A 13330-nucleotide genomic window follows, 5' to 3' on the forward strand; every position below is an offset into this window, starting at 1 on the left:
AATAGTGAAGATCGTCCTTTCTCCTAGTATTGTAGTTATGCACACTGCTATTACTTTTGAATTGAGTTTGGTTGTTAATAACAAATTTCATAAGAGAGTATATATACTGAGAAGCTACTGTGAATATCCCTAGATCCTTAAATAAATGTCTGCAGGATGATCTTGGGTGGACTCCAGCTATTATTCTGATTACACGCTTTTGTGCAATAAATACTTTATTCCTCAGTGATGAATTACCCCAAAATATGATGCCATATGAAAGCAATGAGTGAAAATAGGTGTAGTAAGCTAATTTACTAAGATGTTTATCACCAAAATTTGCAATGACCCTTATTGCATAAGTAGCTGAACTCAAACGTTTCAGCAGATCATCAATGTGTTTCTTCCAATTTAATCTCTCATCAATGGACATACCTAAAAATTTGGAATATTCTACCTTAGCTATATGCTTCTGATTAAGGTCTATATTTATTAATGGCATCATACCATTCACTGTACGGAACTGTATGTACTGTGTCTTATCAAAATTCAGTGAGAGTCCGTTTACAAGGAACCACTTAGTAATTTTCTGAAAGACCGTACTGACAATTTCATCAGTTAATTCTTGTTTCTCAGGTGTGATTACTATACTTGTATCATCAGCAAAGAGAACTAACTTTGCCTCTTCATGAATATAGAATGGCAAGTCATTAATATATAGTAAGAACAACAAAGGACCCAAGATTGACCCTTGTGGAACCCCATTCTTGATAGTTCCCCAGTTTGAGGAATGTGCTGATTTTTGCATGTTACGAGAACTACTTATTTCAACTTTCTGCACTCTTCCAGTTAGGTACGAATTAAACCATTTGTGCACTGTCCCGCTCATGCCACAATACTTGAGCCTGTCTAGCAGAATTTCATGATTTACACAATCAAAAGCCTTTGAGAGATCACAAAAAATCCCAATGGGTGGTGCTCGGTTATTCAGATCATTCAAAATTTGACTGGTGAAAGCATATATGGCATTTTCTGTTGAAAAACCTTTCTGGAAACCAAACTGACATTTTGTTAGTACTTCATTTTTACAGATATGTGAAGCTACTCTTGAATACATTACTTTCTCAAAAATTTTGGATAAAGCTGTTAGAAGGGAGATTGGACGGTAATTGTTGACATCAGATCTATCCCCCTTTTTATGCAAAGGTATAACAATAGCATATTTCAGTCTATCAGGGAAAATGCCCTGTTCCAGAGAGCTATTACACAGGTGACTGAGAATCTTACTTATCTGTTGAGAACAAGCTTTTAGTATTTTGCTGGAAATGCCATCAATTCCATGTGAGTTTTTGCTTTTAAGCAAGTTTATTATTTTCCTAATTTCAGAGGGAGATGTGGGTGAGATTTCAATTGTATCAAATTGCATAGGTATGGCCTCTTCCATTAACAGCCTAGCATCTTCTAATGAACACCTGGATCCTACTATATCCACAACATTTAGAAAATGATTATTAAAAATATTTTCAACTTCTGGCTTTTTGTTCGTAAAGCATTCATTCAATTTGATGGTAATACTGTCTTCCTCTGCTCTTGGTTGACCTGTTTCTCTTTTAATAATATTACAAATTGTTTTAATTTTATTATCAGAGTTGCTGATTTCAGACATGATACACATACTCCTGGATTTTTTAATAACTTTTCTTAATATAACACAGTAGTTTTTATAATTTTTGATAGTTTCTGGGTCACTACTCTTTCTTGCTGTCAGATACATTTCCCTTTTCCGGTTACAAGATATTTTTATACCCTTAGTAAGCCATGGTTTGTTACAAGGTTTCTTACGAGTATATTTAACTATTTTCTTGGGGAAGCAGTTTTCAAATGCATTTACAAAAATGTCATGAAATAAATTATATTTTAAATTGGCATCAGGTTCACGGTACACCTCATCCCAGTCTAACTGCTGTAGGCTTTCCCTGAAATTTGCAATTGTTAAATCGTTGACTGAACATACTACTTTGGAAGACTGTTTAGTATTGCTGAATGGAGCTATGTCATATATTGTAACTAGCTGTGCACCATGATCAGAAAGACCATTCTCAACAGGCTGAGCATTTATCTGGTTAAACTTATCTTGGTCTATAAAGAAGTTATCTATCAGTGAGCTGCTATCCTTTACCACCCGAGTAGGAAAATCAATAACGAGTGTCAAATTGAAAGAACCGAGTAATACTTCAAGGTCATTTTTCCTATTACCGTCTTTCAGAGAATCTACATTGAAGTCCCCACAAATAATAATTTGCTTCCCCCGTCTGACAGATAGCACAACAAGGAGTCCAAATTTTTCAGAAATAGATGAAAATTTCCTGATGGGGACCTATATACAGTTACAATTATAAATGTGCCTTTATTTAATTTAAGCTCACAGGCACATGCTTCTATATGTTTCTCTACACAAAACTTTTTTGTTTCTATACTTTTTGCACAATGATAACTTTTGACATATATGGCAACTCCTCCTTTCTCCATATTTTCTCTCATTACATGTGCAGAGAGCTTATAACCACTTACATTTACCTTATCCATATCAGTAACAATGTGATGCTCAGACAGGCATAGTATATCTATTTCATTCTCAGCTTCTAAATCTTCTAAACAAACCAGAAGCTCATCTACTTTATTCTTTAAACTCCCAATATTTTGATGAAATATACTTACATTATTTTTAATTATACTTTTATGAGAACCTTTCCTTATTCTAACATTTGCAGTACTCTCCTGTCTGAGTTTCTCATTGTGCTTAGGCCTAGTTCCTATACCAGTGGTCACATGGTGTTCAGAGAGGCAGATTATGTCAACTGGGTTGGGTGACTTTAATTCATCAGTGCAATTACCTAGGACTGAGATACAACTTGGTGGAGATAAAATTTCTGGTGATTGGTGAAAATTTATAATTGGTAGCTGTGATTGGTCATCCAATGTGCTAGAATTGTGCTGTTCAATTTCTTTCCTAAACTGAAGATTTGTTTCAATCCTGACCTCTCGTAGAACTTGACATCTTTCTGTCTTACCTATCCTAAAAAAGGTGCTGCTCCAACACCTGTAACCACTGGTATTTTACCATTCATGGCAGTGCCTCCCCCCCCTGGTGTCTGTGATAGCTCTCAAGGAGAGCTATCATTTTAAATAATCATAATGAATAAATATAGTAGCTTTTCAGAAATAGGAAAGGAGAAAATAGTCTAGAATTTGTGGTGCTACATGACTCCACAGTTCATATAACAAAATTTCGAAGCTGAATTACTAAGAAATGGCTTACTCCCCTTAGTTGCTAATATAAATCAGGTAACAAACAGTAAACTCATTTGTAAAGGGCAGTTTACTACTACTAATATAAATCAGGTAATGTATTAATGTGAAATTTAATCTGAAATAGTAAACTCAATTGTACTAATTTTTTAAAGGGCAGTTTACTACTGGAACTAGGTATAGACATAACAGTATAAAGTCCAGAAAGTTAGAAGTTCAATCTAAAATGAGCTCTTCAGAGAATGTTGACATGAGGAAGGAATTTCAGATACGAATGGGAAGGTAGTCCCATTTCACCACCAATATCACCTTACCTTTGAAGGCATCACCTACAAAGAAATACGGGGTACAGCAATGGGTACCCGCATGGTACTATCCTCTGCCAACATGTTCATTGGCCGTCTAGAGAAATCCTTCCTAACCACCTCAACCTTTGTTATTCATTGTCCTTCACCCACCTATCCCCTTCCCTGCTCCCACTCCAGCCCTATACAGTGTCCTGTTCCTCAAATACACACATAATCTCTGAACTTCTCTTCTTTTCTACTCCCTTCTCCCATCCTCCCCACCCTCTCCCACCCAAAATCTAACCTTCTGACTGCACCTAGTTGCCCTATCCTGTCTGCACTATGTCTCTTGCTCCAACAAGCAGCACTCTACTGTCCCTACCCCCAGTGCCCTACCCTGTCCCCACTATGTCTCTGTATGTTCCCGCAAGTAGCACTTTACTGTCCTCCACCCCTACCCTACCATCCCTCCCCCTCTCCATCCCAGCGTCTTCCTTATCCCAACCACTGAGATTGCTTCTCTGATCTTGTGCAGCTGCTTGCTTGCAATCTGGCCTTGGCGGCCAGGGACAGGTGTGTGTGTGTGTGTGTGTGTGTGTGTGTGTGTGTGTGTGTGTACGTACTTGTTTAGCTGTATTTTTGTTGTTCCTGTCTATGGCTCAAATCCACTATATGTTGAGTAACAATCTATCCTATTCATAATGTTGCACCACATATTAGAGTTTCTTCCTGTTCCATTCACATATGGAACACAAGAAGAAAGATTGCTTATAAATGCCTCTCCACTCACTCTAATCAGTCAGTTGTGTATGCCTGGTCCCTATGGGAACGATCGTAGGAGCTTCGGGATCTTCCTCATTCAATTACTGGTTCTCAAAACTTTGTAAGTAGCTCTTGCAAGACAGTTGATAGTTATCTTCAAGCATTTGCCAGTCCTTGCTTTTCAGCATTTTGTGGAAGCTTTTCCATGAGGCAAAAAGCCTGTTACTGCTTGGTCTGGCCTTGGTGGTTATGTTTATATCTACTGTTAGTCGCATTTGACATGGGTCTGTCACACTTGAGAGTTTTGCAGATAGTCTTCTTTGTAGACTCACTGACTGACTATTTTATGACTTTCCTACCACGGAACTTAAGTCTGACACTTATTTCACCTATGACTGATCATATAGGATCATTCCATTCCATATCCAAACAAACTGTTTCAACCAGTTATTTTTACGAGTTGACTAATTCCAGTTTTGAGTAATTGATATTGTATTCATAGGGTAGCATGTTTGAGTGTTTTGTAACATTTTGAACATTTAGAGCAAGTTGCCAACTATAGCACTTTGAAACCTTACGAAGTTCTGATAGAATATTTGCATAGTTTTCTTTTTTCTCTCTTCAGATAGTACTTCATTATAGATAACTTCAGCACATGCAAAAAAAGGCTGAGCTTAGTATTAATATTGTATGCCAGCCCATTAATTTACAGAGCATTGATTGTACACACTAGGATCAGCTACAATTTGATTTTGATTTACTTTATTAAAATAGCTGTGTTCCCATATTTGGATTGGTATGTTCATCTTCTGATGGCTTACATGCTTTTATCAAAACATGTAGAAGGTGGTTTAAAGATTAACTGTCATGAAAAGATGACCAGGAACATACTTCTTAATTGTTCTAACATCATTGGTTATAATTAACATCATTTACAAATTTAATGTTAGCAGTACTCATCAACACTGTAAAATTCCTTTTCACCAGATAGTCTTTTAGGTTCTTTGAAAAATTAGTGTCATGTATGTTGGCATGCAGTTTTTCAGGCAAACTTCTTAGTAATTTGATACCTGAGACTGGGGTCCTTTTTCAAGCATTGTCAGTCGGTGGGGTATGCTTTGTATGTCATTCTTCCTCCATGTGTTGTGGGTGTGTACACTAGCATTTGTAGTCCACTCTGCACTCTCTTTTGTGACATATAGTGTAGTTTTATATATGTACAAGGAGGTAAAAGTTGAGATGCCTAATCTTTTGAAGCAGTTTCTGCATGTTCAGAAGTCTTTCTTCTTAATATGATTCTGACTGTTTTTTTTTTAATTTTTTATTTTTTTATTTTTTTTTAAATGTGAACGTCCTTTTTATTTCTTGAATGTTTGAGTTTCTTCACACTATCACTCCATTCTGCAGGTATGGTTTGAAGAGTCCAAGGTGTACTGTGCACAGAAGTTGTTTGTCTGCATACTGTGCTAGCTGCCTCATTATAAATATGGTGGAGCAGAGTGAAGCAAAGCAAAGCTGAAATCCTTAACTCTGTTTTCAAATGGTCCTTTAGAAAGGAAAATACAGGAGAACTATCCCTGTTTATACCTCGTATCTTTGAAAAGATGAACAGTATAAGAATTAGTATCTGTCGTGTTGAGAAAGCTGATGTCATTAAAATTGAAAAAAGCTCCAGCACCCGATGGGATCCGTATCAGATTATATACTGAATTTGCGGCTGAGCTTGCCCCTCTTCTATCTATAATTTACCGTAGATCCCTTGAACAGAAAACCATACCCAGTTCTCAGAAAAAAGCACAGTTCACACCTATCTACAAGAACGGTAGTAGAAGTGATCCACAAAACAACTGCCCAGTATCCTTGATGTCAATTTGTTGTAGAATCTTAGTGCATATTCTGAGTTCAAACATAATAAGGTATCTGGGACAGAATGACTACCACAAAGCCAACCAGTATGGATTTCAAAAACATCAGTTATGTAATATTCAACATGCCCACTCAGTGCCACACCTACGCTTAGTGTCAAAAGTACATCATATGGAGTATCAAGTGAAATTTGTGACTGGACTGAGAACCTTTTGGTAGGCAGGATGTAGCCTGTTATCTTGAATAGAGTGTCGTCATCAGATGTAGGAGCAGCTACGGGAGTACCCCAGCGAAGTGTGTGTTCACTTCACAAAATGATAAAAGACATAGTATCCTATGACTATGATATCAATGTCACTGTTGGAATCGGCCAACTTGTACAAATACCTGGGTGTAACACTTTGTAGGGGCATGAAATGGAATGAACACACAGGCCCAGTCATGGGTAAAGCGGGTGATAGAATTCAGTTTATTGGTTGAATACTGGAGAAGTGCAATCCGTCTGGGAAGGAGATTGTGTAAAAATCACTTGTGTGACCGGTTTTAGAATACTGCGCAAGTGTGTGAGGAGCATATTGAATGTATACATAGAAGAGCAGCATGAATGGTCACAGGTTTGTTTGATTTGTTGGAGAATGTCATAGAGGTATGGAAGAAACTGAACTGGGAAACCATTGAAGACAGACATAAACTATTCTGAGAAAGTCTGTTAACAAAGTTTCAAGAACCGGCTTTAAATGATGACTCTGGGAATATACTACAGACCCTTACGTATAGCTCACATAGGTTCAAATGGCTGCTCTGAGCACTATGCGACTTAACTTCTGAGGTCATCAGTCGCCTGCTCACATAGGGATCATGGGGATAAGATTAGAATAATTACTGCATGCCAGAGGCATTCAGTCAGTCATTCTTCTCCTGCTCCATATGTGAATGGAACAGAAAGAAACCCTAATAACTAGTTCAATGAGAAATACCCTTTGCCAACTCCTCACAGTGGTTTGCAGAGTGTAGATGTAGATGCAGAAATGAAAACCAATAGGTTTCACTCGCTACGAGACTGTACATGATGGTGCAATGTGGTAATAAAATAGAAATATACAGTGTTTTAGAAAAAGAGCCCTTGTATTACTAGTAAGTCAAATTCAGACTGGTATTTCAGATTAAATATGGGGCATTAAACAGAGAAAAAGTGGCGTACAGAGATTTTCTATGTTAGTAATGTTTTTATTTGAACAGTGCTGTTGACAGTTTATACCAAATGTATTATATATTTAGTGCCAAAGAGTTAATTGAGTAGACAGAAAAGTTGCTCTGCAGGTTAGCCAACCAAGGGGCTAACAATTGTTTTGAGGGTGTGTGCATGCGAGGATGGGACCATGATCACTTTCAGTACTTCTTTCTTTTCTGTGCTGCTATCTTTACCTCAGACCATATGTTTTCTCAGACTTGGTCTGGATGATAGATTCCTTCACAGCCAGGCTTGTCTACCAGGACACCAATTATGGATTCAGTCACTTTATTTATTTTTCTCAAAACTTCACAACATTTGTTTTGTTTAACTCTTGTTTGGTCCCCACAAAGTTGAGCCCTCCATCTTTTCAAAAAAATTTCAGGCATGTGGGCTGCGTGGGGCAGGCTGCCCAACGCCCTGTGTGGTAGTCAGTCCATGTGGTAGGGTGTAAAGTACTTTCATGGTGGTAACCCCTCTCTACATAGGGATCTCAGTGTTGATGTCAAAGCTGTTACCTCTCCACGCCTGCCAAGGATTAGGTATCTGTCTTTTCTGGGGCACTGTAATTTTGAAGCAGTGGCACCAAGCCAGATGGTCTCTGCTGTGGCTCAGTGGTGCCAATGGGGAGAGTCCTTGGCCAGAGTAGGTGGAATCGTGGTGGTTATCTCTGTCAGTAAAAAAATCCAAGTCACCAGTCAGTGACCATGATGGCAAGCATTGTTTCTTACCCCCAATGCAATGCTTTAAATGCCAATACTTTGGGTATATTTTCCTCATTGTATGAATAACCCACTTTGTGGTGGCTGTTTGGTTACGTCGTGAAAACTCATCATGTGAGCAATGATAATTCAGTGTCAGTTGTGGATTCTGGTGACAGCCCCACTCCCTCCCACATATTTCCAATCCCTGAAATGTGCTACCTTAGTATGGAATGGAAAGCCCACAAACTTAGTGTTTCTGATCACCTTTCACATTTTGAAGCCCAGGAAAACTAAGATCAGTTTTATACTTTCCCAGTGGGTCTGAATTTTGTCACTACCTTGGACAAGGCATTAACAGTTCCTCTTGTACTTAAATACTGCTTCTCTCCATTCATTAAGTGTTGCTCTCTGTTAGGTGTGTAACTAAATTGTGTGCTTCCTCAGCACTGTACCTGGGGACCTCGACTCCCCGCATCCTGGCCAGAGAAGAACATCAACCTCTAGCATCAAATGGTGACAGGGATCCCTTCTGAGTAGCACAGTTACTGATGTGGAAATGGCCATCTTCATTGATATCTTCATCAACAAGTCTCTGCCCCCTGCCTTTTTCATCTTTGGGATTTCAGTGCGCTGACCACCTGTGGTGAAGTACCCTGTTGTTTTGTAGGGACCTTATGTGTGCCTAACTTCTTTCTGATCCTGATCTTCGTAGATACCCCAATTCCCTTTAGTACAGCCCGTTGCAGCTTTTCAGCTGTTGATCTTTTCCTTGAATCCTGTGGCCTCACTGCAATGAGTGCTAAACAGTAGTTTTTGTAACTGTGCAACATCTTAAGCCACATCCTTTGCAGACTGCCCTCGTCACTCTTAAGTGGGCCACTGGACAGGCTCACTGCCCAGCAAATGCAGTAAGAAGTGTTGCAGTGAGTGTTGCGTCCCCTCGTGTTTACCGTGCACCTCTTCATCCCAGGTGTGGGGCCAGCTCTGGGATCTACTGGGCTGCCTAAGATAAATAACTGTTCTGAGCCTCCTCCTTCATTGTGTTATTTCTGCTGATGCATGGATTCTTGCTGAACACCTTGTGGCCCACTTCCTAGTGCATCACTTGCTACTATTCTTCTGGCCTTCTCACTTCAGTCAGTGTGCATGCTATTCAGTGAACATCTTGAAGTTACTACATTGGGCGCTGTGGTGCTAATAGTGTGCAGTATACCCACACTGGATGCACTATAGAAACAACGTACAAATGGGGGGTAACACTGTCCTTTATCGCTTTTTTTCTGTCTAGATTTGTGAGAATATATTTAGGTGTGATAAAGGAATTACTGTAGATTTGTTTCATTATGAGAAGGTATGTAATTGTATCAGTTTACTATAGGAAACCATCACAAGGCCTGCATAAACCTGATATTAGTTTGTGTTTCACACTCCATTTTTAATTTTGTACTCTAATTATTTATTTCTTACGGTCTTGCCATACATTATGTTAACGCAGTAACATCATGTTATAGGTTTCAGTTTACCAATAGCAGTGGCATGTTGCTGTTTGTCTCTTTGCACGAGCCTAAGTGTTAAATTGAAAAGAGCTTCATTTTAAAAATTTCGCAGCCAAACATGTCTCAAGAACAATATCTTAAAGCAGTATCAAGAACAGATTTCACACCCAATGTAAACTCTAAATTGTATGTTGTGTGTAGGCTTTGTTTTCGAGAGTCCAACTGTCAGTCCGGATTAAAAAAATAAGAAATTGCAGGACGTGTAGTTCCCTCTGTTTCCCAGTTTTATTCAACTGACAAAGTTGAACAAGTAAAACAAGAGTGTAGACCTGTTACAAACATTCAGTGAATGTGAAATAAAAAATTAAAATGTAAAAATACTGAGCAAACCTATGATATAAAAGCCAATACTTCAAGTGTCTCCTTGCATGACTATCATGACAGCAATAATTGTCTTTCTGATTGTTCGTCTGCTCCAAGAAAATGCTTTTTATTCTTGGATCTAATATTTTAAGCTGCAATCAGGATGCAGTAGTTGTGTCTGGGGTGCTTCCCACTGCATGCTGAGTTAAGGTGGCCCTATACCCTACCTCGTCTGCCAGCCGCCTTAGTCATCCCCCTTCCACTCTGTTTTTAATTACATGTAGACTTGTTTATTTTTCTACTGTACCCTTTTTTACAATAAGAGTACCCCTTCATATGGCACTCTGATGAATGCAAGACCTGAGCGATTTCATTTACTTCATACTAGTTGATGGGAAAAGAACAGTTGAACAGGCATTTATGCTTGCTTTGAGAGAGTGAGAATTCTATTCCCATCTTTAGAGCAGTGTGACAGTACCAGACTGAGGGCAGAATTGTAGGGGGAGGAATGCCTCCTGTTTCATACTGAGCCATACTGCATAACATTATTGGAGAACCGCAGCTGTTATTTCACACTATACCATATTATTCAGCATGAACACTTAGCATCCCTGCGGCAGGTCTGAATCTTTGACGACACCTACTTTGACGACCAACCCATATCCTTAGTACCAAGAAATCCTCATATCAGTCACAGCATTCCATGTGAGAACTATGTAGCCCAACATTAATGCTTTTGGATGAACTGTAACTGTTCCAATATGTTAGATTTTGGGCAATCTTTCACCAACACGCTTTTCACTCCATGAATGTTCTTAAGAAGGCAACATTTTCTTTATCACTTGTGAAAATTATTATCACAAACACTGGACTTTAGAATAATAGTGTATTGCAACATTACAGATAGCGCTGAAAATCATATAAATTTAAATACTGCTACCTACATCATCATTAAAGTGTATCACAGATTTGACATATTTATTAGTGACAGGTTTTAAAGAAATATCAGTCTTTGGAGTAACGTGCCAACAAATACAGTGAACTTCCTGTAGATAGTGTGTGAACATAGTGGAAATTTCTGTAGTATCTTGCTGTTTACGATGTAAAACTTTGAGGGCAATTGATGGATGTAACTAAAAGTAAATATTGATAACTGCTGTGACCTATGATGGGGTTTTAAGATGGTGGGGCAGCTGCAACAACAGCTGATTCCCAGTAACCAATAATGTAACAATAACATGATATGCATTCAATAATGGGTACAAATAAGTCTATGTTCGTAATGTAAATCAGTAGTTTTCAGAGCATTGCAAATAAAATTATCATGTCTTGGTGATGTGTTACATATTTGTTTGTCACATCAGCCAAGATTTAGTACTTCATACTAAATCATTAATAATTATTTCAGCTGAGTGAACGTCGATACACAGCACACATAGAAAGTCATGTAATGGTCATCCAGAAAATGTGAGCAGTTTTCAGTTGTATAGATGATATCAGTTTGTTTGTCATTGTCTACCCCCTCTTACATTGGCTATCTCCAACTTAAAATGATTATATATTGCCAACATTTGCTTTGTACTGCACATGAGTACCATATGTACCACAGATGTATTCAGCTACTTACTGCACCCAGTTGTTTTCATACTACAGGTGTTGAAGTTAATTCGAAAACCAAATGTGTTGAATTTTGCAATGAGGGAGTTGGCAAGTGTGTGTGTGTGTGTGTGTGTGTGTGTGTGTGTGTGTGTGTGTGTTTTAGAGAGAGAGAGAGAAAGAGAGAGAGAGAAATTTCTGTAAACTGATAAAATGATTATAAACTTTTTGGATGGCTAAAAATAATTTAAATTGATGACTACAATAATTAAACATAATGAACACCTACAGCTTGTATAGGGCATACATTCAACAAGCTTGTGTGTGTGTGTGTGTGTGTGTGTGTGGGGGGGGGGGGGGGGGCAGGAGGACTGGACTGGAAAATAGGGAAGAGGAGCTGGCAGAAGTGAAGCTGTGATGGTGGGTCATGAGTTATGCTTTGATAGCTTGGTGGGTGTGAGGATTGCATATAAAAGGCATTCTTTCAGACTCGAGTGCCAGGCTTTTGCACAGTTTCAGTCTGTCAGGAAGTTGTAATACTAGGCTAATACTAACATCCATCATACAATCAGTTAAGCTGTTTCAGATTAGTGAAATTTTTCTATAAAAGTAAATATTTTGTGATGGTGTAAAATTGTGCGAAGCAAATGCCTGTGTGAAAGTGGGAACTATGCCCATCACATGTGGGATAGTGCATTAAATCTGTCTTGTTTTTAAGGACACACACGCACGGCATGCACGCGCATCCCATTTCGCCAAGTCATGTTGGGTGTGGTGTCCACTGCTTATGGCCTAGTGGCTAGCGTTGCTGCCTCTGGGTTCGATTTCCAGCCAGGTTGGGGATTTTCTCTGCTGAGGGAACGGAGTGTTTATATTGTCCTCATCATTTCATCATAATCATGTGTGACAGTGGCTAGATTGGGCTGTGTAAAATATTGGACTGTATAAAAACTGGGACTTTGTGCAGGCACTGATGACCTCGCAGTTGAGTGCCCCACAAACCAAACATCAATTCTATGTTAGGTGTGGCATTGGCATCTTAGTTGAAATGTATGTCCTGTGGTAATTCTCATTTGGTCATAGAAATTGCTCTTTCTTGTTGTTGTTTGTTTCATAGTATTCAGTATATAGCAGTCTTTTTGTTGATGCCCAAAGATTTCAGTTGTTTGAGAAATACAAATGATGGAGGTGTATATGCCTAGGGAAAAGAACAATTTGTGGGAGATCAAATAAAATAAGTAGATACTCTTTTTTCTCTTCTTTCTTTTTTTCTTTATCCCTTTACCCTAAGAAAAGGCAAACATTAGTAGGAGAGATGTTGAATATGAAGACTTTCCTACACAGTAATTTTATGTTTTATCTGTCTTCAGGTGATTACATTCCTGTTTGATGTTGTTACTATGGGAACAACAGCAGCAGACGGTCCTGCTGCAGTGGCACTTATGTATGATCCACATAAACGATACGAAGCCTGGCGCTACCTGACTTACATGTTTGTTCATGTTCGGTAAGTATTCCCAGAAGTAATAGTTATCTTAGTACTTCTTTTTCAGTTCCATTTTTAACATTTAGTGCTATTTAGTTATTTGCTGGATTCAATACTTGTATTGCTATGCTTTTCAGAATATAGGGTCATTACAAATGATTTAAGTAGTTTTGTGTATGTATCCTAATTGTGTTTTTGGACAATACATTAAGCTTTGCAGTCATCCAGAGAAACTCTGTTTCTTTTCACAA

At 38.5% G+C, this 13330-nt stretch overlaps 1 protein-coding gene across 1 annotated transcript in view; it reads left to right on the plus strand.

The window, feature by feature from the left end:
- Positions 1-13330, plus strand: part of LOC124711927 (rhomboid-related protein 2-like) — a 57004-nt gene that overhangs the window by 11523 nt on the left and 32151 nt on the right. Inside the window, exon 5 of the mRNA XM_047242183.1 lies at positions 12964-13100. Within this exon, the coding sequence (XP_047098139.1) occupies positions 12964-13100 (137 nt within the window). The remainder of the gene's footprint in view (positions 1-12963; positions 13101-13330) is intronic.

The sequence above is a fragment of the Schistocerca piceifrons genome, chromosome 8 (genome assembly GCF_021461385.2).
Source record: "Schistocerca piceifrons isolate TAMUIC-IGC-003096 chromosome 8, iqSchPice1.1, whole genome shotgun sequence".
Classification (NCBI taxonomy): Eukaryota; Metazoa; Arthropoda; class Insecta; order Orthoptera; family Acrididae; genus Schistocerca; species Schistocerca piceifrons.